The 22,759-nt window shown below is 40.3% G+C and overlaps 1 protein-coding gene across 1 annotated transcript in view; it reads right to left on the reverse strand.

Moving 5' to 3' along the window:
• The window catches only part of CACNA1H (calcium voltage-gated channel subunit alpha1 H), a 383,111-nt gene that overhangs the window by 87,565 nt on the left and 272,787 nt on the right, over positions 1-22,759 (reverse strand). The window contains 3 exon segments of the mRNA XM_074279700.1: positions 2,950-3,754; positions 7,231-7,323; positions 13,047-13,362. Coding sequence (XP_074135801.1) covers positions 2,950-3,754; positions 7,231-7,323; positions 13,047-13,362 — 1,214 coding nt within the window.

A 22,759-nucleotide genomic window follows, 5' to 3' on the forward strand; every position in this document is an offset into this window, starting at 1 on the left:
TCAAGAAGAAACAAGAAGGTGGATGTTTTAATGCTGCCCTGGCCACTGACTTTCTGTGAGACCTTGAACAATTCAATTCTCTATGAGTCTTGTGAAATGGAGGGGGGTGGCTGGGACATATGGTCTTAAAGGTTCATTTTTCACTCTAGGATTTTTTGATTAAGAGATTCTAATCCAATTCAATTCAGCCAAAGTCTCTGGAGGCTTCTCTACATGCTGGGCACCATTCTTCAGCACTCTCCACTCTGACCTTGCTTCCTTTCCCTCCATCTGCTACCAACTCAACCGAAAATAAACACCTGGGTCGGCTGTCCCTGAGTCCAGCCCTCTAGCCTTGGGAACATTGTGTTCTTGTTTATTTCTGTTCTGTTTCCTGGCTGGACAATGCCTCCTCCTCCTCCCCTGGGTCTCTCTCATTTTTGGTGGTTTTTCATCTTTTCCTCTCAGTTCTAGGACTAGGGAGTCCTAAAGCCTTGTTATCTCCCAGGGTTTTCATGTTCCAGAGGGGGAACTGAGGATGACCAAATGGATGCCCAACACTCTTTGGTATTCTCCCTGATCCCAAAGCCTCTTGATCCTCAACTTCCTCTATCACTTCTTATACCCTACTGTGAATATAGGTCACACACTCATTTAGTGGTAGTTAGGGTATAGTGGAAAGAACACTGAATTAGAAGCCTGAGAACTTGTATTTAAAGCCCAGTCCTATTACTTTTTTAGCCATAGGAATTTGAGCTGACTTGATCCATCAGGTCTTTAAATTTTCTTATCTCTGAAATAACTCAGTTGAATTCATTGATCTTCAAAATCCTTCTAAGACAAATGATCTCCATGATCATGGGAAGAGGTTGACCTATACATTGCAAGCCTGAAAAAAATGTTTGGCACACTTCCTAGTTATAAAAATTATAGTCATCTACCTAACTCTTAGGCAAATCATGCATTCTTAGAATCATACAATTCTTAAAGATGGATGGGTCCTTGGACACCATTTGTTCTTAGTAGATGAGAATTCAGAAAGGATCTCATTGCCCAATGTCTCATAGCAAATAAATATCGGAGCTTGATTCTCAGGAGTAGAATAGTATTAAAATTACATCATCTTCCCATAGGAAATGATCTTGCAAGGTCATCAAACCTAATCCCCTACCTCTGAGCAGAATGGGATCAAAATGACCCCAGATTTACTTAAGGATGTTAGAGAAACCCTTAGAGTCTATCAAATCTAATCACATCATTTTATGACTAAGGAAACTGAAGCACAGAACAGTTACTTGTCCAAGGTTATTCGGAAAATCATTGGCAAAGTTGGGGCTGTATTCAGATTTCCTGCCTCCCTACCCAGTATTTTATTCAATAATTCAGTTGTATAAACATTATTAAGTATCTATTCTATAGAAACCATTGGGTCAGGTATAGAGGAAATTGAATGCACTTTTTCCTTATACTGAACTGTTCTCCTCCCTCAGAGGAATTTGTCCCAAATATGGCATCATCATTCCAGGAAGGCCATTTCTCCTTAGTCCTAATAAAGGACTCTTTCTCCAGGGAGAATACAGATTGTAGGATCAGAGATTCATGAACTTTACAAGCTTAGAAGGGACCTTAGAGAGTCTCTCTGAAATGCAGTAAAGGAAGCATTTAATAAAGCTTTTTGACTTCTTGATATTTAGACACATCTCTTAATTATAAGATGAAACCTGTAAGATTTCTTATCATTGAGAGGTTGAGATCAGGCACAGATCAAAGAGACACTAGAATGTAACACTACAAAGCTTCTCTCAGGAATAGGGAAGAAAAAAGTTTTTGTGAAGATGGGGCAGCTAGGTGGTGCCATAGTGCATAGAGTGCCTGGCTTGGAATCAGAACAACTCATCTTCCGGAGTTCAAATCTCATCTCAGACATTAGCTGTGTAATCCTGGGCAAGTCACTTAACGCTGTTTGCCTCAGTTTCCTCATCTGTAAAATGAGCTGGAGAAGGAAATGGCAAACCATTTCAGTATCTTGCCAAAAAAACTCCAAGTAGGCTCATAAAGAGTCAGACATGACTGAAATAATTCAACAACAACAACAAAGATAGGGGCTTGGTGACCTAAAGTTGGAAGGGTGATGGTGTAAATTGCTTCTATCCTTGTTCTACCTCATCCATCACTGATAACTCATTGAGATAGGGCAGGAATTGTTATCCTCTATCCTTCCCATCTCTTTACCCCTTAGTCCCCATTCTCATCTATTTATTAGTTCTCACTCCTTCAGTTTTTCATGTCTCCTTCCTAGATTTGGAGCTAGAAAGGGACTTTTGGTTCAAACTTTCTTTTCCAGATGAGAAAAAACAAATCCCAGAAGATCAAAGTGGTTTGGACCAAGGTCTGGCAGTAACAAAGGGCAGAGCCAGAATTCAAACACTCTTAGTTGGATATATGTTGCACTGAGTCTCCCTCCTACCCCAGCCCCTTTTTAGAATGACAACTCCTTGAGAGCTGGAAGCACTATATTTTTCCTTTGTACCTCTAGTGACTGGTATGACTCCTGGCACTTAATAAATGTTTATCGACTCACTGAATGATCCCTATTTGACAGATGAGAAAACTAAGGCCCACAGAGGGGAAAATAGTGAGTGAGAAGCAGAAATGACTATGACCCAGTTCCCCCAACTCATTATTGGAAAGACATTACAGGGATATTGTGAAACAATAAAAAGAATGTTAAAATGTTAGGAGATTTATATTTGAACCAGATCTCTGCCACCTACTACCTGTGTCACTTTGGATCAGAAATAATAAAGACTCAGTTTCCTCATCTGTAAAATGAGAGGGCTGGATTTGATGACCACCAAGGTGCCTTCCAGCTCTAAATGGATGAACCTATGATCCTATAATCTCCCAGCTCTGGGCTCTCCTCCATATGCCCTGAATTCCCAGAGCTGAAGGCATCCCCCCTTTCCTTACCATGTTCCCCAACCAAGTGTTGCAGCTTCCCATAGGCGTCAGCACTCAAACTCACAGAGCTGTTGTTCACTACCGGGACAGGCGGCCCACTGCCCTTCTTCCCCACAGGACCCAGAGCCAAACTACCCTTGCCCCCTGAAGCTGAAGGCAGGATGGTGGGGTAGTTCATGCTACCAAGTCCAGTGGCCAGTTTGAGCCCTGCAGCAGCCCGGGACACTCGGCCACCCTGATCTTGTGGGGCTTCCACGTGGCAATCGGCATGGTAGATGCTGTGAACTGACTCAGCATCATGAGGTGGGGATGGGAGTCCCTGTGGGCCTGGGGACGGGGGAGGCGGCAGCATGAGCCGGGTGCCAGGCTTCCCCCCTCTGGGCTCCACATCCCCGCGGACCTCGGGGCTACCGCAGGGGCCCCTAGGGCTCCCGTTGCTGATGTGGTAGTGATGATGGTGGTGGTGGTGATGGTGGTGAATCAGGTGGTGGATGGAAGGGACCCGTTTGCGGCCACGGCGCCCGACCCCCTGTCCGTGGAGGGCACCGTTGGGGTTGACCTTCTCCCGACGTTTCTTCTGCCAAGTGGCATACAGCCTCAGGGTCCGACGCTTCACTTTTCGGAAGATGTGGCCAATGTATTTGAGGAGCTCCTCATAGCAGCTGCCTGGTTCGGAGAAGCTGGCAATGGTGCTGTCATTGGAGAGGTAGCGAGCCCGTTGCTCCTGCATCAACTGGTTCTCCCGCTGCTTTGTTTCTGAGAATTGTGTGGCAATCACCACCAGGCACAGGTTTATCATGAAGAAAGAGCCCACCTGCCCACAAAAGGAGAGAAAGAAGGAGTCAGTCCAATGCACATTAGTGCTGACTACCTCTGTGGCAGCCCAACTGCCTCATTGTATAAAAAAGAAAATGAACCCGTAGAGGGAAAGGGAGGCTTAAAATGAAAACTCAGATCCTCTGGTTCTACAGTGCTCTTTCTATTTATTACACTACACTAAAATTGGATACCTCAGTTTCCTCACTTGTAAAATGAAAGTATAGACTTAGATGACCTCTGATGTACCTTCTAGCACTAAACTTACAGTCTCAAGAACGTGGGCTTCAAAGTTCATCTTAAATGTCATCTCTTCCAGGAAGCCGAACCAATTCATCCCATGAAGGAATAACCTATCTCTCCCTTTCTGGGATCTCCCATAACATTGGTTGTACCTCTTTTGTATTATAGAGATTTGTATATGTGTGTATAGTGATTTTTTTTATCCCATTGCCCTCAATCCTATTCCCCATTGGACTGTAGATTCATTAAGGGGAAGGATCATAGTTTATTTTTCCTGTTTCTCTGGACTGAGTACAGGCCTAGATACAATGGGAATAGCTATCTATCTATCTATCTATCTATCTATCTATCTATCTATCTATCTATCTATCTATCTATTTTTCTGAGGCAATTGGGGCTAAGTGACTTGCACAGCTAAGGAGGTCACACAGCTAGGGAGGTGTTAAGTGTCGGTGTTAAGTGTCTCAGGTCCTTCTGACTTCAGGGCTAATGCTCTATCTACTGGGCCACCTAGCTACCCCACAATGGAAATATTTGGTAAAATATTTGTGCACTGAAATCTCCCCATGTGGAAAGCCCTCTCTTTTTGATTACATTATTAGGGAGACAACGACAAAAAGAGACTTCATTCTCAAAAATCCAGTATGGGGTAGGTGCTATTACTATAATCATTTACAGACAAAAACAAAAACAAAAACAAAAAAACACAATGATGAGAGAATTTGAATGAATTGTCCCCCGTCACAAAATTAGGTGAGTATATGAGGCTGGCTATGAAGTCAATTGTGTCTGACTCCAAATTTAGCACTTTTCCACAAAGCGTTTGTAGAAGAAAGGAAAGAGAAAGTGATGTCCCCTGATCAAGTGCCCTCAGAGGATGGTTTGGGTGATCCAGTTTTATTTTCTGATATCCCTACTGAAGATAACATTGGTGAAGTCTAGCATGATAGAGTTGTTTAAAATAGCTGTTGTTACCTTAAAAAACAAGTACTGTAGAAAAGAATAATGAAGACATGAAGAACAATGGAAACATGGCTTTATGATAAGAGCACTGAATTTGGAATCAGAATCCCAATTCAACTATTTATTACCTATGTAATCTTGAACAAGTAACTTCCCCTTTCTTTGCCTCAGTTTCCCCATCTATAAAGGGAGAGGTTGGACCAGGTGATCTATAGAGTCCCTTCCAGCTCAAACATTCTTTGTTCTAAGATATCTTCAAGCTCTACATCCAATCAACGTGATTTATTGCTATTACAATACCTTAAGTTCCAAGTAAATGGCCCAGACCAGTGGTGAAAGATTCAAATAGAAACACATCTTTGCAACAGCATATTGACTTAGAAAGCCACATATTAACATTATTGCTGTTGTGTTGCATTTTTATTCATTTATTAAAACATTTCTCAATTAATTTGATCCAGACTACAAGTTTGATAACTTTGGTTTAGACCCTAAGTATTATGGGAATATAGAAAAGAAGAAGATAAATAATGGGCAAGAAAAGTTGGGGAAGACTTCCTGAAAGAGGGGTTCCTAAGGCATAACAATGACATGAGGCATTCTCCTCTCTAGGACCAAGGGCTCTCTCCATCCAGGTACTAGTGATTTATTACATTGTCCAGCCCATGTATCATTTTAGGTAGACATTTCTATTCTCTCTTGGACTTTTTACCTCTGGATTTTTCACTGGTTTTCTCCAGGCTGTCTTCCAAATCCTTAATATGATTTAAAACTTAACTCCTACAGGAGGCATCCGTGACTACTCAATGCCTCACATTCTCTTCCTCCTCTAGGCTTCTTTAGCCTTGGAAGCTGAATTACACCATTCAGCACTTGATTATTGACTGTTGGCTCACCATCTTATATGTGAGTGCTGGCTCCCCTCCAGGTATGAGCTCCTAGAGGGCAAGGCCCAGATTTGTTCCTTTTCTGTCTGCCCACCTCAAGTATTTAACTTCCCTAAGGTCAGGGTCTTGATCTGCATCTTCAGGTTAGGGACTGGATGGGAACATAGGAGTAGAGGTGATTTGGCAGGAAGAGGAGAGAGCTCAGTAAATGCTTGTTCAATTAAATTAAAATTCATAGAACTTCAGAACTGGAAAGGGATGTTAACCACTACTGAGTACAACCCAAAACGAAACAAAAATCCACTCTGAAGCATAACTGACAAGTGATTGTCTGGCCTTTGAAGAACATATCAATTACCTTTACCTTTTATTTATTTATTTTATAAATACACACACACACATACATATATATATGTATCTATCTATCTATATCTATATCTATATCTATATCTATATCTATATATATTACCAATACCATTACCTTCCAATGAGTCCCAACTCACTTTTAGATAGTTTTAATTGCTAGGGAGTTCTTTTGGTTACATCAAGCACAAATCTGCCTTTTGGTAACTTAGCCAAGTAACCCTTTTGAAAAATGAAGATTACTAACTCACTAAGAGAAAATCAATCAACAGCAGAGTGAAAAAATTTTTTAAAAGCTACCAAATTCATAATTTGTTTTCAAGAAGGAAGATATATATAAGATTTCATTTGATTTTAAAATTAAGAACTAGTTTATGAATGGTTATTCCCCAAATGAAACTGACATCATAATCCCCCCATTCCATTCTATCTTGAGGAATAAGGAAGTAGATGATGAACAGATATGGGGGAGAGGATAATGGCAAGAAAGCAAAAGGTATACTTAAGCAGAGGAAGATACAGGAATGTTCATAGTGATCTGAGACACTAGGGACTCACTCCCTGACTGCTCAATACCCCGTTGTTTACTTCAGTGTTATCACTTGCTATGGCCACCATTTGAAATGTTAACTGCTGCTTATAGCTCTTTAACGTATCCTTATCCTTTATCCTTAGGACTGTAGAGGTTCTATTTTTGTGTGAGAAAATTACAATATGCTTAAGAGAACAAGTAAGGGGATAGTTTTGTCATTTTTCAGGTTGAAGTGGTCACAGCAATATCACTGTGGAAGGGTTGCGTCTATCTGACACTTGGCAGAGGTTTTCTACCTCTATCTTACCAAGTAATGCCTTGGTTCCTATTGGGAGCCAGGTTCCTGTTGCCTCTTGTGGGTTCTTGGAACAATTTCAAGTCTTGGCCCAATGGGACTCATGGTTTTAAGGCCTGAACTTGCCACTGGGCTGGGGTGTTTGAATAGCATGTTTGATATCAGAGGACATAGTCACAATTCATACTTACGATTATTAGTAATATAAAATATATAAAATTATAAAAAGAATGTGCATCCATGACATAATACATGATGTCAACCCAGCCTTCCAAGGTTATAACCTAAGAGAGAGAGAGAAGAGAAGTAAGAATTACTAAGAGAGCAAATCTGTCTGAGAGAATATAGCTTTTCTGACTTTTGGCCTTCCCTTGTCCCATCCAGCCCCCTTTTGCTACAACTCTCATATGTCTCCACAGAGTCTTTAAATTGGGATTTTCTTTCTCTTGTTTGGCCCTATAATGTAGTTTGATACAGCCCCAAAAGAATAGTGGTGCATCTAATTATAACTGTTTCTAAGATATACTGGGTTCTGGACTACTTCAGGAGTGGTGGGCCTGGGGATACCACACTTATACCAAAATTTTCATTTAGTACTACTTCCTTCCACCTCTTCACCTTCAGTAGTCTATTTATTTATTTATTTATTCATTTATTCATTTATTTATTTATTTATTTAAACACAAATCAATGTTAAACCATCTCTTCCCAATCCTATAAGTAATTATTTTGGACTCAAGGGCAGAAATTCACATTGATTTTTTTCAAATTCTCTTTGTTGGCGTTAGCTCATCTTGCAATCTGAAAAGGTATTTCTAGATTCTGATTAATGCTCTATTCCTTTAATAAGCCTGAGGTAAGGAGCAACCTGGGAGAAGGAAAAGCAGAGGGAGGAGATCCTGACTTCTTTATATTACCTGAGTTACTGCTCAGACTCTCCCCTGGATATGGGGGCACATACAGTTAGTATGTTAGTAGTACAGTACAGTTAGTTAGTAGAAAATGTAGCCTCAGCCAATCCTGTTGCATAAATTTACCCATGAGGCTTTTTTGGTATCAGGAGATCACAGAAGTTCTCAGAGAAAAAAATCTGAGAGATCCTATAATCTGATCCTCTCTAGTACCTTTGGTCATCCAACCCCTGCTTGAACTGCTCTAATGCTACACCCCTCAAGGTAGCCTTTTCTTTTTGTAAAGAGTCAGTGTGGAAAGTTGAAAGAGCAATGCATTTGGATTCCAGAAATCTTGGTTCAAATCTCAGCTCTGACTAGAAGTAGCTTAAGTGAGTCACTTCTTTCTGGGCCTCAGTTTCCCTAATCATACAACAGGAATAATTATAGTTGAATGTATTATTATAAAGCACAATAGAAATGGAAATTGATTTTTTTAACCACTTAGATTTTTAGGAAGTCCTTTTTTTTTAGTTTGAATCAGATTCTATTTCATTCTATTCTGGTCCCATCTGGGCTACCAGAATTGGAGGCTATGTGACTGCCCAATGCTCACAGCCAGACAAGACACACTTTTGAGAAAATGAGCCAAAACACCCACACTCAGACTTCCTGCACAAACTCTTTTGCAAAAATTACTCTCAAGAAAATGTAAATTTCTCTCATCACAGATACGTTATTTAAAGCGGAAAGAGTAAATTGCTTTGGCTAAGGATGAAATTGTTATTGCAGTTGCTAATATTATTATTAATAATATCATTATTCTTGACAACAGTAGATGCCCTGCCTTTCTCTGTTTCAGCATCTTGGGATGCTTCTATTCTTTAGAAATCTTATGAGCAGGTGCTCAAGTGATATTTCTTAATAAAGACAAAGAATTTTAGATCAGAAGCATTTTATTCCAATTTTCTCATTTTATAGGAAAGCAGGTCTGGAGAGGTCAAGAGACTTGTCCAATGTTTGTCAGTAGCTCCTAAGCCAATGTTCCTCCCACTATACCACACTGCCTTAAAATTTCTGTAAATTTCAATATTGATCATAGAATTGGAGATTAAGAACTGGAAGGGATTTTAAACACTATTGATTTCAACCCTTCTCTTTTCAGAGAAGCATAAACTGAGAGGTTAAGTTTTCTGGGATCACATATGAATTTGGGCCTTTCTCATTCAAAGTTCATTTATATGGACTCCTTGGATAAAGTTACAATATGTGAGTTCTTCCAAAACTCCCTGAGTAGCAGCTAAGAAAGTGAAGCTTCTTGGTTTCATAAGGTTCTCAAGAAAGCTTCCCAAGAACAAATCAAGTCCACAGGCAATCATGTAGATCGTCATGGATAAAGCTCCCTTAGCCTATGCCCAACTCAGCCACCCGGAAGAGAGCACCTTTCTGCTGCTCACAACATCATGGTCCTTTTCTTTCCTTCTCTCCAGGCCTAGCATGATATTGTAGTTTTGGGTTCACACAGGCAGCTGCTCTATGGTTTTTGGGAAACTCATAATCACATATCAATTCAGGGATGGTTTGGGGGACAAGTCCTCTGTCTCTCATGTTATAACTTCCACAGTACTGCTGTGCCAAATATCCTCAGAATTCATATGTAATAAAAGGCAGACACTCCTTCCCAAACCTCCCAATTAATTTCTTGGCTTCTTTCTGCATCTGTCCACATAAGTTAATGAGAATGCACCATTTGCTATGGAATAAGATGGACCTGGCAATGGAGACATGCCCTTGTCTGCTGCCCAAGAAATATGCTGTATTCAATGCCACCTTCAAAGGGCTTGGTGACTCACTCCTTCCCTGTCAGCCATATTTTGTTAAGTGGCTCAGCATAGGAGGCAGTATGATATACTGGGAAAGGAATGATGGATTTGGAATTAGAAAATCTGGGTTCCAATTGCAATTGTCATTATTGAGCTATGTGACCTGGACTAAGTCCAGTTAAGTCTAAGTTCTTTTCTTTGATGCCTCAGTTTCCTTCTCTGTAAAAAATCAGAATTGGATAAGATTATTTCCAGGATCCCCTTCTAGTTCTAAAATCTCATTTTCTTTGAACTCTTGGCAGCTTATTTAGCTATTTCTGAAGCCATGGGAACCCCTCCCCCCAAAAAAAAATCTCAGGTGAAACAATAGGATTGGTTCAGGCAGTATTCCACACTGAGTGTGAAATAAATAGTTTGGAGCCAGATTGTGGAGGTTTATCAATATGCCTACATCCTTCCAGGACTTAGAGGTCACTAGTAGTCACTAATATCTGCTCTAATTTTGAGCCTCTTTTGACACTGTTGCCCAGAAAACCTGAATATTTTCAAAGGAAGATGCATCAGCACACATCCGGTACTCCATTCATTGCCAGAATCAAGTCCTTAGAGAGCATTTAGCCCAACACCTAATTTTAAAAATGAATTATCTCATCTTTCTGGCTCTGTAGCTCAGAACCTCTCAAACATCTTCATCTTTTTTTCTCCTTTTCTCCAGTCTTTGAGGATGATGATGAGGTCTTTCTCCTTGCCAAGATTATCTCTTCTATTTGTGCCCTTGATCCTCTCCTCTCCCCTATTGCCCACATCCTCTAAGAATATCATTCTCTCTCTCTCTCTCTCTCTCTCTCTCTCTCTCTCTCTCTCTCTCTCTCTCTCTCTCTCTCTCTCTCTCTCTCTCCCTGTCCCCTCCCTCTTCCTTTTCCTTCCCTCCTTTCCACTTTTGTCTCTTTTCCTCCTTTCCTTCTCTTCCTCCCTCCTTCCCTTCCTCTCTTCCCCTCATTTCCTCCTCCTTCCCTTACTCTCTTCCCCTCATTCCCTCCCTCCTTCTTTTCCTCCCTCCCTCCCTTCCTTCCTTCCTTCCTTCCTTCCCTTCCTTCCTTCCCTTCCTTCTTTCCTTCCTTCCCTTCCTTCCTTCCCTTCCTTCTTTCCTTCCTTCCTTCCTTCCTTCCTTCCTTCCTTTCCTTCCTTCCCTTCCTTCTTTCCTTCCTTCCTTCCTTCCTTCCTTCCTTCCTTCCTTCCTTCCTTCCTTCCTTCCTTCCTTCCTTCCTTCCTTCCTTCCTTCCTTCCTTCCTTCCTTCCTTCCTTCCTCTTTTTCATTATATCTTGACAGGACTTTATGATTAAGCTGCTCTTGTGGAAAGACAGAAAAATAAGAGACCATCCTTGTCCTAAAAAGAGCTCTCTATGTGATAGGGAAAATTGTACAGTAATCCCAAATGATTAGAATGTCAGGATCATGTGATAACTTCTTTGAGAAATGAAAACATGATGATATTGAAGTGTGTGTGGGAGAGAGAGAGAGAGAGAGAGAGAGAGAGAGAGAGAGAGAGAGAGAGAGAGAGAGAGATCAATTCATGCTGCCTAGGAATGGGGAAAATGATGTGGAAGGATGGATGGGGAAGGCTTCATAAAGGAGGCCCAATTTTGGTCTTGAAAGATGGGGAAATACCATTTTAGGGAAAGGTTGCTTCAGCCCAAAGGACTTGTATGAAGAAAGGCCTGGGTGGAAATGTGACAGTATGAGGCATGTACTGTGGAAGGTAGATGGGTCTCTTGGGTCAGAAGGCACTAGGTGGAGAAAAGACTGGGATGGTGGACTGGCATCAGATTGTGGGGGCCCTTGAACACCAGGCTGAGGAATTTCTTCTTCGAACTGTGAGAGTCGTGGTAATGATATCAAACAATCAAGACATCAATGATATTAGAACCTGTGATCTCACTGATAATGGGAACACCTAGAGAATGAAACTTTTACAAATAAAAGTCTTCTTGCACTTATTAGATTCCCCTTAATGTACTCTGTATTCTAGGTACATACTGGTCACCTTGTTTGTTACACACAGCATCCAGAATCTATGCTGTGGATGCTTTATTCCTCTTCGCCTTAGACTCAGAATTTTCCTAGGTTCCTTCAAGACTTAGATCAAATCCTGCTTTCTGCAGGATGCCTTCCTTCTTACATCTGCCTCTCCAACCCTCCTAACATTTGGCTAGTTCTTTCTAATAATATAACAATTTGTATTTTGTTTTTCATTAAAATTGAGGTTTTTGAAGACAGGGACCATTTTTTTTTTGCTTTTCATTAAATCCTTAGTGATTAGCACAATTCCTGGAACATAGTAAACACTTAATAAAATGTTTGTTGACTGACTGACAAAAGAAGAAAACAGTCTCTTCTTTTTCAGAAATCTTCCTGTCTTAAACTTTAAGGGCTCTTTCTTATTTCAGCATGCAGCTTTTGAGCTATCTTTTATAGAAAGTCTAAATTCTTTAGTTTGTCATTTATAGTCTTTTACTATCTGGTTCTAATCTACATATTTTGACATGATATTTTCTTTCCCAAGTTCACCTTCTATGATTTTAAAGCAGCATTGCATAGTGGACAGCTCACTGTGATAAGGGTTTGGAGGTCTGAGTTCAAGTCTCAGGTCTGGTCCTATTTAATTATTTTAACCTGTTTTCTACTTTTACACTGTCTCAGATGCTGCCTATGCATGCACACATATATACAGTGATGTTGACAAGAGTTAGACAGGTCTGACCAGTATATACCAGCAATGAAGGGAGTGCAAGATTGAATTAAACATTATGAGGGCTTTGAATTAGACAATCCCTTAAGATTTCTTATAGCACTAAATCTATAATACTAGACTTTTCCCAATCCAGGTATGGTTGGAAATCCAGAGGTAGAAAGATATAGGAGAAAGAGCAGAATTTGGAATTAAAAAAACCTGGATTCCAATTTTAATTCTGCTACTTATAAATTGTGCGATATGGAACAAATCATGGCATCTATCCTTGTCTTAGTTTCTTTAGGTATAAAATGAGAATATTCAGCTAAATGATCTCTAAATTCTTCCAGCTGCAAATCCTTTGATTCCTGTATTTTCTAGCACACAATCTTAGATTTATTTTTCCATTTTCTCCTCTACTGCTGATATCCCTCCTCATCCTGAGGACCCCTTATCCTCTTAGTCTTGTCCTTATAATTTTTTCTCAAATCACTACAAGGTGTTTTTTCAACTTATTGATATACTCAAAGGTTCCAAATGGAAGGGGGCTGGAGAGTCACACCTGGAAGATAGCGATCCAGGCATAGCCAATGTTGTCAAAGTTGATGGCTCCGTTGTGTGGGTTAAGGTCACCTGTCCTGCACACGTTGTAGTACTGATTCCAGTTGATGCAGGAGTTTCTTCCACCACCATCAAGACTCTCCAAGGAGTGGCCATAAGCCTCCAGGCCTAGTGTACACTCTACCCGTAGCTCCCGGCGGATGGGGATGTGGGAACACTTCTGCATGCCGTTGTCACGGTGTGAAGAACAAATGAATGGGTTCTCCTCACCTTCTTCCGTCTGATAATAGGGGTTCAGAAAGGTCAGGTTGTTATTCCTGGGTCAGAGAGAAAACAAGGTTGGTAGAATTGTTATGAGATAGACAATGATTTCAATAACAATAATGAAAATGATAATGATAATGGTAACAGACTTAGAGAGCCCATAATAATCCCATGATTCAAGTTGTGATGGCATGTGGGGCTAATAAGATGACTACTCATTATTGATAATAATAACATATATTATATTTAAATTTACAAAATGTTTTATATGTGTATATACTATGTTACATGTATTAAATTATATTATGTGCAGACATATATATTTTATGTATTTTACACAAAATATTTTAAATGTGCATATACTATATTATATATATTAAATTATACCATGTACATATATATATGTATATATATATTTATATATTCTCATTTGAGCCCTCCACAGCTCTGTAAGATAATATGACTATCATCATTTTACCAGATAAGAAAAGGGAAATAAAAGGCATAAAAGGCATAAAAGGGAATTGACTTGCTTAAGCTCATTGAGCAGCAAGAACATGGACCAATTTGGAAACTTTAAATATGAACCATTGCTATTATTAAAGTGATTATTATGATAGTGATACACCAACCAATAAGCATTTACCAAGCACCTACTTTGTACTAGGTGCTGTGGTTTCAAAGCCAAATCTCTGCCCTGAAAGGACTTACAATCTACTGGTGGAGACAATAACACATATATGTAGGTAGAGATAAATATATACCAGAAAGACCCAGGGTAATTGGGAAGGGTGGAGAAGAAGATGCTAACTGCTGAGCGTATCAGGAAAGGCTTATGACAGAAGTGGTCCTTGGATAGAGACTTGAAGAGGCAGAGATAAGGAGGAGGAAAATGATGACAATGATGACCCTTTTATCTGCCTCACAGTGTTAACCATAATATTATGCTTTCAGTATGTCTTATTCTTCCCTGCCTTTCCCCTCTTATCTCTTCACTTGCTATCTCCTGTGGAGGAGAAGTTAGAGTCGTTGGCCAGTCTGAATGATCCATTTTCTTCCCGCTTCCAACTCTGCCATACTGAAAACTACAACTAGGAAAGAATCTGGATTGGGAAATAAGTAACATCAACTAATAGTAATTCCAGAAAATACTAATTCATTCTTCAGGCAAGGTTTGGAGAAGCTGGGACAGACTTTCCTAGATTGGGGAATTGTCAGGTTCGTTCGTGGTCCAGGCATGAGGAATGACTAATTGGGTCAAGCTCTGAGACAAAAGATTAGAGTTGTATCTTTTCGGTATTATGAAGCCAGGTTCAGGAGCTGGGAACAGGTCTGGGACAGACAGGCTGAATTCCATGAGCCTTCTGGATAATGGACCACCTCCATATTTGCTCATGTAGCCCATCCTTGGAATCAGAGTGTGGGCTGGCACAAGTATCTATGGTAGCCCTGCCCCTGGCCCCTATCTGTTGCATTAGGTTATATATTAATCACTAATGCATTTATTAATCATTTACTATGTTCCATATCCTAGACAAAGTGCCGGGGTTACAAAGAAAGGCAAAAACATCATCAACCTAGAAGGGAACCTTAGAAATCCTTTCTTAGGAAAAGTCCACGGACTTAAGAAGGCAGAATTCTGTCCCTTTAGGGAAGAGAAAAGTCTCAGAAGAGCAAGAGGGAAGGGTGCACCAAGTTCTATGTTTAGGACTCTCCCCCCTTGGATCTCCATTCACTTGGAAGAGCCTCAATGAGAGACAGTCCATTAACTTGCATACAAAATCTCTTTGTCTATGCCACAAAATCAGATTAAGGCTTTTGTTTCAGCATTCTTTCTATATCCTGGAATTACCAAGTGACTACGCTGAGGTTTTTAAAATATGTGTACACACACACACACACACACACACCATTAAACATCTTCCAGGGCCAGATAAGGAGAACACGTTACTAGGTTACGGCCTCCGAGTGGCAACCCACCAGCCTCCCCCACAGCCTTCAGGTGACCTATATTCTTTCCCTGAAGGTGGAAGAGTTGAGCAGAGATGGGGCTGGCCATCCATTTTGTTACCAGTCATTATATTCACAACTACTTGACAAAGCATGTAGAACTGCTTCAGCTGTAGCCCTCCCTCCAAACACTATCTATACACCTTAACATAGACACAAGGTGGGGATGTGCATTTAAATTTGGAGCCCTTAGTCACTACAGAGCAGCTGTGATTACTGCTGGGATGCGGATGGTAAGCCTTTGAGTGGACATGCCATGGACAGTCACACTGGGAGCCAGGACCAGAGAGGAGGAAGCACCCCTAGGGATAGTGGGACACATAAGGTCTTCTTTTAAGGAAAATTTTCCCTGGCTTAACCTGTTTTAGTCTATGAAAGTAGGCCAGGGTCTCCCCCTATATTGCCTGACTCAGAGCTCACGGACTGTGGCTTGCTCGCTGGGTTCTGTGCTCCTGATCCTGAGATCCTCATCCAATATCTCTAAAAATATCCTGGAGATCTGAACCTAATTCCTTTCACTTCTTTTGTTAAATGATTCGGTATTAGTGTTTTTCCTGGACCTAAGTCTAGTGTTTCATACCTTGCTATCTCTTGTAGTCTGCCTAACAGAATTATGTTTGAGGAATGCCCTTGCTTTCAGTACCAGGATCCAAGGACCGATGATAGGACAGGAGTTGGAAAGTATTATCAAGGATGGAACTGTCAATGGTTTTGTGCCGGAACTGTCAATGGTTTTGTGCCACGCAGACACCACTCACAAATCCTCTGATCTTCTCTGTGCCCATGATGTTGGCATTTCACAGCCTGATGCCCAAGAGTTTCTCAGGTCATACATCACAAAGTGGAGCAGAGATCCATGCAGGGAAAGCCCCTCAGGAACCCCAGACCTCCTAACATATGTGCTTCTATCATTAAGAGGTCTTGATGGACACTCTCTTTTCCTTATCTTCATACTAGGTCAGAGGTTCTGGCAAGTTTGAGGGTCTTCCCCTTCTGGACTGATATTTTTGTGATAATAAGTTGTTGGGTGTTTTTTTTTTTTTTTTTACTCAATTCTTACATAGCCCTTAGCCATTGAATGGGCAATGCCTCAAACAAACTGAGAGCTAGGAGAGATCTTAATTTAGAAAGGCCAAGGTCATCATCAGCATTCCAGGCTATTGCCAGTCATCTTGCCTTGCCTTGCCATTGCACTTTGATGGCTTTGGAGAACAGACTCTGGAGGATGATAATCTTGCACATCTCTGCCTCACTTAAATCCAAGTCAAGACATCACTCAGATGTCTTGTGATGTTGTTGGTCCTCTTCGAGAATGAATGTCAAACAACAAGAGATTCTGGCTCTTCCCACCCCCTCATTCTTCTGCAGGCACTCTCATGGTGACCCTCCTGAGGGCTGTGGTTCATACACTCAGTAGCCCTGGATTGCTTGAGATGGAAGCAAGTGACACGATAGTAAAGAGTTTTTCTCCAAGCCTTTAACCAAGTAGTAGATGCTACTAAATTTAGAAGCACAGAGTCTGAATTTGAATGCTAGATCTATCATTTATCACCTATACATACTATTATTTATATATACCACCTACTTGAGTCAAGTCACTCAGCTGTTTTGGACTTGGTTCCTCATCTATTAAATGAAGGGATTGTAACATGATCTCTACAATTCTTCCTAGTCCTTGGTCTTTGTAAAGTTCTATGACACTTTTTCAAATGAGAAGATTTCAGAAGTTCTTTGATTAATATTGGCATTATCAAATGTTTAAATTTTCATTTTTATTATTATTGATGATCTATTTAAGGGTATTAACTTAGTGATCTTAATCTTTTAATCTACAGAATGTGAAATTGATTATGATCAATAATTAATATTCAACAGAATCAAATAGGGAATAATATGGTAAAGCATAACATATTAAAGAATGTATCATAATAAATTGGTAACATTATCAGTACTTTATATCTATAGTATCTTATAGATTCTAAATATGAGTATCTCTTTGACTTTTTAAACACATCACTAAAAAAATGAAGTATGATTGCTCTCTTTTTTGTTGTTTACTTGTTTTCAGTCATGTCCATGAGGGCAGAAGCTAAGGAGGAGAAAAACACAACCAGGTACTGAACTCATGAGGAATCATAGAGAGTATTATGGAGGTTTGCAGATGACAGCCATCAGAATTTTGATGGAGTGATAAATATAAATTGAGTCAACCTTCAATAAAGAGAGGTTACTGAGTGATGCTGAGGAGCTTAGCAGTAGTAATGGGGAACAAAGAGTATTCCAACTTCCCTAACTATGACCAGTGAATTGGGGGCAGGGTAATAGTGGAATAATTGAAAGGACAGCCAATGCTAGAAAGGTTGGCCAAGGAAACTGTGCAATCATGAGGAAGCCAGGTTACAAAGATTGCAAAAAGATGGAGGGAGTAAGAAAGGAAATGGTTTAAGATGAAAGCAGATTTGTTTCCTATGGAACAGGCATTCCAGAGAATACAGTGGAAGGTCACTAATGGAAAGGGCATCTTAACTATATATGAGGATTATCTGAACATTGGCTAAAGCATTTCAAGTTATATATAAACCTAGAATGTTAACTCTGGAATGGACATCCCTAAGAGGTCATCTCATCCAAACCCTTCATTTAATGGATGGAAAACTGAGGTCCAGAGAGGGCAAGGGGCACAGAATGAGTCAGTAGCACAGCTGGGATCCCAGCGAAATGATTTAGAAAGGGGACTCTGGCTTCATAGAAAACCTCTTTTGATCTGACTAGAAAGAAGAAGGGAGGGGTGGAGGGTGGGCGAATCTGCATTTAAATAACACATTTTCGTTTTGCGCAGTGGTGACCTTTTGAATAAAAAACATGGGATTTTGATAGCTAGCGAGGGACGTACAGAAATTGCTTCTCTCTTCTGGCATGTGTAGGGCGGAGGGGGTAGGGGTAGTCAAATGGCAAACAGGCTAGAGAGGCACCTAAACCCTGTGCAAAGATTTGAAGGCTTAATGCCTTAAGGATTGGAGGAGTGGGATGTGATGAATTGGCAAAGAGAGGTCAGAGGGCTGCTTTCTGTCCCAGGCTTGACACTGAGAAAGCAGGAACTTTTTCAAGGAACCACAATTTAACAGGAAGAACTCTAGATTGAGAATCAGGAAACTTGAACCTACTTTCAGATCTGACATTGATTTTTTAAGTGATCTTGGACAAGTCAATTATATCATTGTCATGATTTGGAAAATGCACAAAATCCCAGCCTTATGAACTGCTATCATCTGGATGGTTTTGGTATAGCAAGAAAGCAAAAGCCATCACCATTAGAGTTAAGACTTGAGATAAGGTTTACCAGTGAGCTTTGGGAAAGCTGATAACATAGTATTGACGTGCCCTATGAATTAGCCACTGCTAATTCATCACAGGTTCCTCCATTCTGCTCTGGACCTTGCTTTCTATGCTCATGACACTCCCATTTTTTTCCTACCATTCTAACCACCCACTTTAAATCTCCTTTCAAAGCTCATCATCCAAATCATGCTCCCTTAGTATGGATGTCATTTGAAGATCTTTATATGAATTCTCTTCTCTCCCTACTCTTCCTTTCTTCTTCCCTCTCTTTTCTCCCCCACTTTCTCTTCTTCTCCTCCCTTCCCCTCTTCTCTCCTCCTGGGTGATTTCTCTTGTTTCCATTGGTTCAATTATCTTTAAGCAGATGAGTCTTAAATCTGTATATCATGCAATCAATCAACAATCACCTACTATGTGTCAGTGTGATACATGCAATATGCTTCTTAGTATAGGTCCCCTTTAGAACTCTTAATATCTTCTGTTCTAACTCTGTACACTCTCCCTTGGTAATTTCAGTGGCTTCCATAGGCTTAATTATCTCTAAGCAGATGATTCTTGAATCTATTTATAAGAAATTTATAAGAAAATCAGTCAACAAACATTCATTAAACATCTACTATGTATCAGTCACTGGATGCTGGAGATAAAAAGGCAAAAGTAAAACAATGCTTGCCTTCAAGGACTTTCTATTGAATTCTCATTCCTCTCCTACACACCAGGACAGGGCATTCTCAGTTGATTGGTGGATATCTCCAACTGTATTTCTATTGGTATTTCAAATTAAAAATGGCCAAAATAGAACTATTTTCTCCTTCCCCTCCCCTCCAAATCTACCTATTTCTGATAGGTACATCCATCTTCCTTGTCATCCAAGTTTATACACTTGGGAATCATCTTTCACTCCTTCTCTGTCACCTCTCACATTTAATTGATTACCAATTCTTAAATACTTAAAGATAACTCGCCTCAGTTCTTTTCCTCTTCCTTCCACTCCTTTGCCTGAACCACACTAATCTCCTAATAGGCTTCCTGATCTCCAATCTCTCCCTTTAAAAATCCATTTGATATGACTATTACATAATATTGCTATGGCTCAGGCCTGATTATTACTTCTACTCAAGAACCTTCTATGGCTCCTTATCACCCTTAGGATAAAATAGAAATTTCTAAATCTAGTATTTAAGGGCCTCCACAATCTGGTTCCAATCTGACTTTCTATCTTCACATCATTCCATTTCATGAACTCTACATTCTAATCAAACTGGACCATTAACTGTTCCTTGAACTCAGCATTTTGTCTCCATCCCCACCAAGTGGTTGAACAATGTATCCTCCAGGCAATATGTCATAACAATGACTTCTCAGAATCCTTCCTCTCAGCTTACAAATTACCTTCTATAGGATGCCTTTCCCTGTCTTGTGAATAGTTAATGCTCTCACCTTGTTCACATTATTTTGTGTTATTTTCTACATAGAAGTGCTGACTTCTTTTAAGTCAACTCAGATGCTACCTTCTGCAGGAGGTAGACTTTCTTTCTAAGTCTATCTTCTATCCACTCTATAAGTAAATATTCACATCGTGGCTCTTCCATTAGAATATAAGCTTCTTGAAGGAAGAAACTATTTTTCCTCCTTTGTTTGTAAGCCAACACAATACAAGTTTATTGATTAACTAAATCAATCCACAAGTATCTATTAAGTACCTAATACATACCCCTTATTGTGCTACGTCCAAATAATGAACCAATCTCTACTCAAAATGAGATTATGTTCCCATAAAAGAGACAAGTACCCATAATATCTGTCTGTCTGTCTGTTAATATCTCTCTATATATTCTCTTTCTTGGCTTCAATTGACAATCAGGTAAACTAGGCCCTAGGTTGCTAACTTGCCTAACATTCATGCTATAGAGAAAGCAGATAGTTATTAGTTAAATGGAGAAGAAAATATCCTTCTTCTTGTACATTGTTGGTTTGTCATATTCCAAAGGGCAGATTTTGAACCTGCAACCTTAACTTAAGAACTAATTGGAGAAAAGGAAGTGTTCAAGAAAAGACCATGAAAAGAGTCTCTTGGAAATGCAAGGCAGTATGGAGCTGGTGGTAAGAACTCTGAACTTGTTTGAAATTAGAGTCTGGGTTCAGGTTTCTGCCATGTCTCTAACTGGCCCAATCATGCTCAAATCACCTTACTTCCACTAGCATATGGAAAGAGTAATCTTAGTTCTGCTCTCTTCTTCTCTTCTTCCTAAGCTTATTGTGAGGATTAGATTGAAAAAAAGATGGGAAAATATTTTCTAAATACTGCAGTATTATTGTACAAATATAATATATTTGCCTCAACTTCTCCATTCCATCTTTATTCCACATTTGTTCTTCTCAGCCTCCAAACTCTAAAACAAGCAAAAACAAAGCAAAACTACTCCTGACATTGATGACCTTGGGAAACTATGTCCTGGGAGCAACCGTCTGGTCTGTGGGCTCAGAGAGATACAGAAAGTCCAAGTTTTATTCCATTCATTCCCTTCCTATCCAACTTTTGCCAGTCCTATGAACTGCTTATTTCTCGTTACCCTGTATTCCTTGTGGGGCCCAGCCTGTGGGAACAGGGAGAATCATCCCTCTGGGAGAAAGTGCCCAAATAAGTGACAGGCTCTCCAAATGCTATACACTAATCTCTGCCAAGATTACAGCCCACTCAGAATTCAGGGCTCTGGCATTTCAGCTGAACAGAAAAACTTCCAATCTTCTTGTTATTATTTTCTTTAATTATGGGCCAAGCACAACGTTCACACTTTAAGAAAAGAAATGCAAACATATCAAGGACGATCAGAGACAAGTTTTACCAAACACCACTTAAAAAAAAGGGACTTATGTGAAAATTAAATCCCACAGTGTCTGGGCTGTATTTCCCCTTAAACTTCTCCTTCTGTGAAAGCAAATGTGTACAAGGAGACAACTTATTTGGGGGTTTTCCTGGGCTTCCAACTGTCTGAGAGCAATTCTGTGTGACAAGCTTTGGGGAGAACTTGGATTACCCATCTTGGAGGAGAAAACTGCTTGTTGGCAAGCTGGCAAAAGAATGACAAAATTTAAGAAATTGAAGAGGCCAAGTTCAATCCCAGCATTTAAAAATTGGCAAACTGAGACCCTGAGAGGGGAAGTGATTTTTCCAAGGCCGTTCAGCAAAGTAGCAGCAAACTGAAGACTAGAATCCATGCGTCTGGGCTACTAGTACATGAGTCTTCCCTGTGCATGGCTAAAGGTGTCTGCTGTTGTTTCTTTTCCACCTTGCCCTCCACTTCCTCTCCAACTTGGTTTTCATGGAACAGATTCAAAACATTTTGCCAATTGGTTTTCTTGAGCTTTTGGGCCACAGGAAAGAAGAGGAGGAAGAGGAAGAACTTGATTCTTGGGATTCCTGCTAAATGAACCTTAAGAAGGACCACTGGACCTTTCCATCTGATTTAGAACTGACCAGCTTTTATATATACAGATTTATATATATATATATATATACATATATATACATATATATATATATGCATACACACACACACACACACACACACACACACACACACACACACACACACACACATATATATACCTTCACAGGATTATCTTGTTTATCTATTTGTATCCCCAATGTTTAGCATATAATAAGCCCTTAATACATGCTTTATCTATTTTCCTTCCTCCCTCCCTCCCTCCCTCCCTCCTTCCTTCCTTCCTTCCCTTCCTTCCTTCCTTCCTTCCTTCCTTCCTTCCTTCCTTCCTTCCTTCCTTCCTTCCTTCCTTCCTTCCTTCCTTCCCTCCTTCCCTTCCTTCCCTTCCTTCCTTCCTTCCCTCCTTCCCTTCCTTCCCTTCCTTCCCTTCCTTCCCTTCCTTCCCTTCCTTCCTTCCTTCCTTCCTTCCTTCCTTCCTTCCTTCCTTCCTTCCTTCCTTCATTCCTTCCTTCCTTCCCTCCCTCCTTCCCTCTCTTCCTTCCTTCCTTCCTTCCTTCCTTCCTTCCTTCCTTCCTTCCTTCCTTCCTTCCTTCCTTCCCTCCCTCCTTCCCTCTCTTCCTTCCTTCCTTCCTTCCTTCCTTCCTTCCTTCCT

This window comes from Sminthopsis crassicaudata, chromosome 1 (assembly GCF_048593235.1).
Source record: "Sminthopsis crassicaudata isolate SCR6 chromosome 1, ASM4859323v1, whole genome shotgun sequence".
Lineage (NCBI taxonomy): Eukaryota > Metazoa > Chordata > Mammalia > Dasyuromorphia > Dasyuridae > Sminthopsis > Sminthopsis crassicaudata.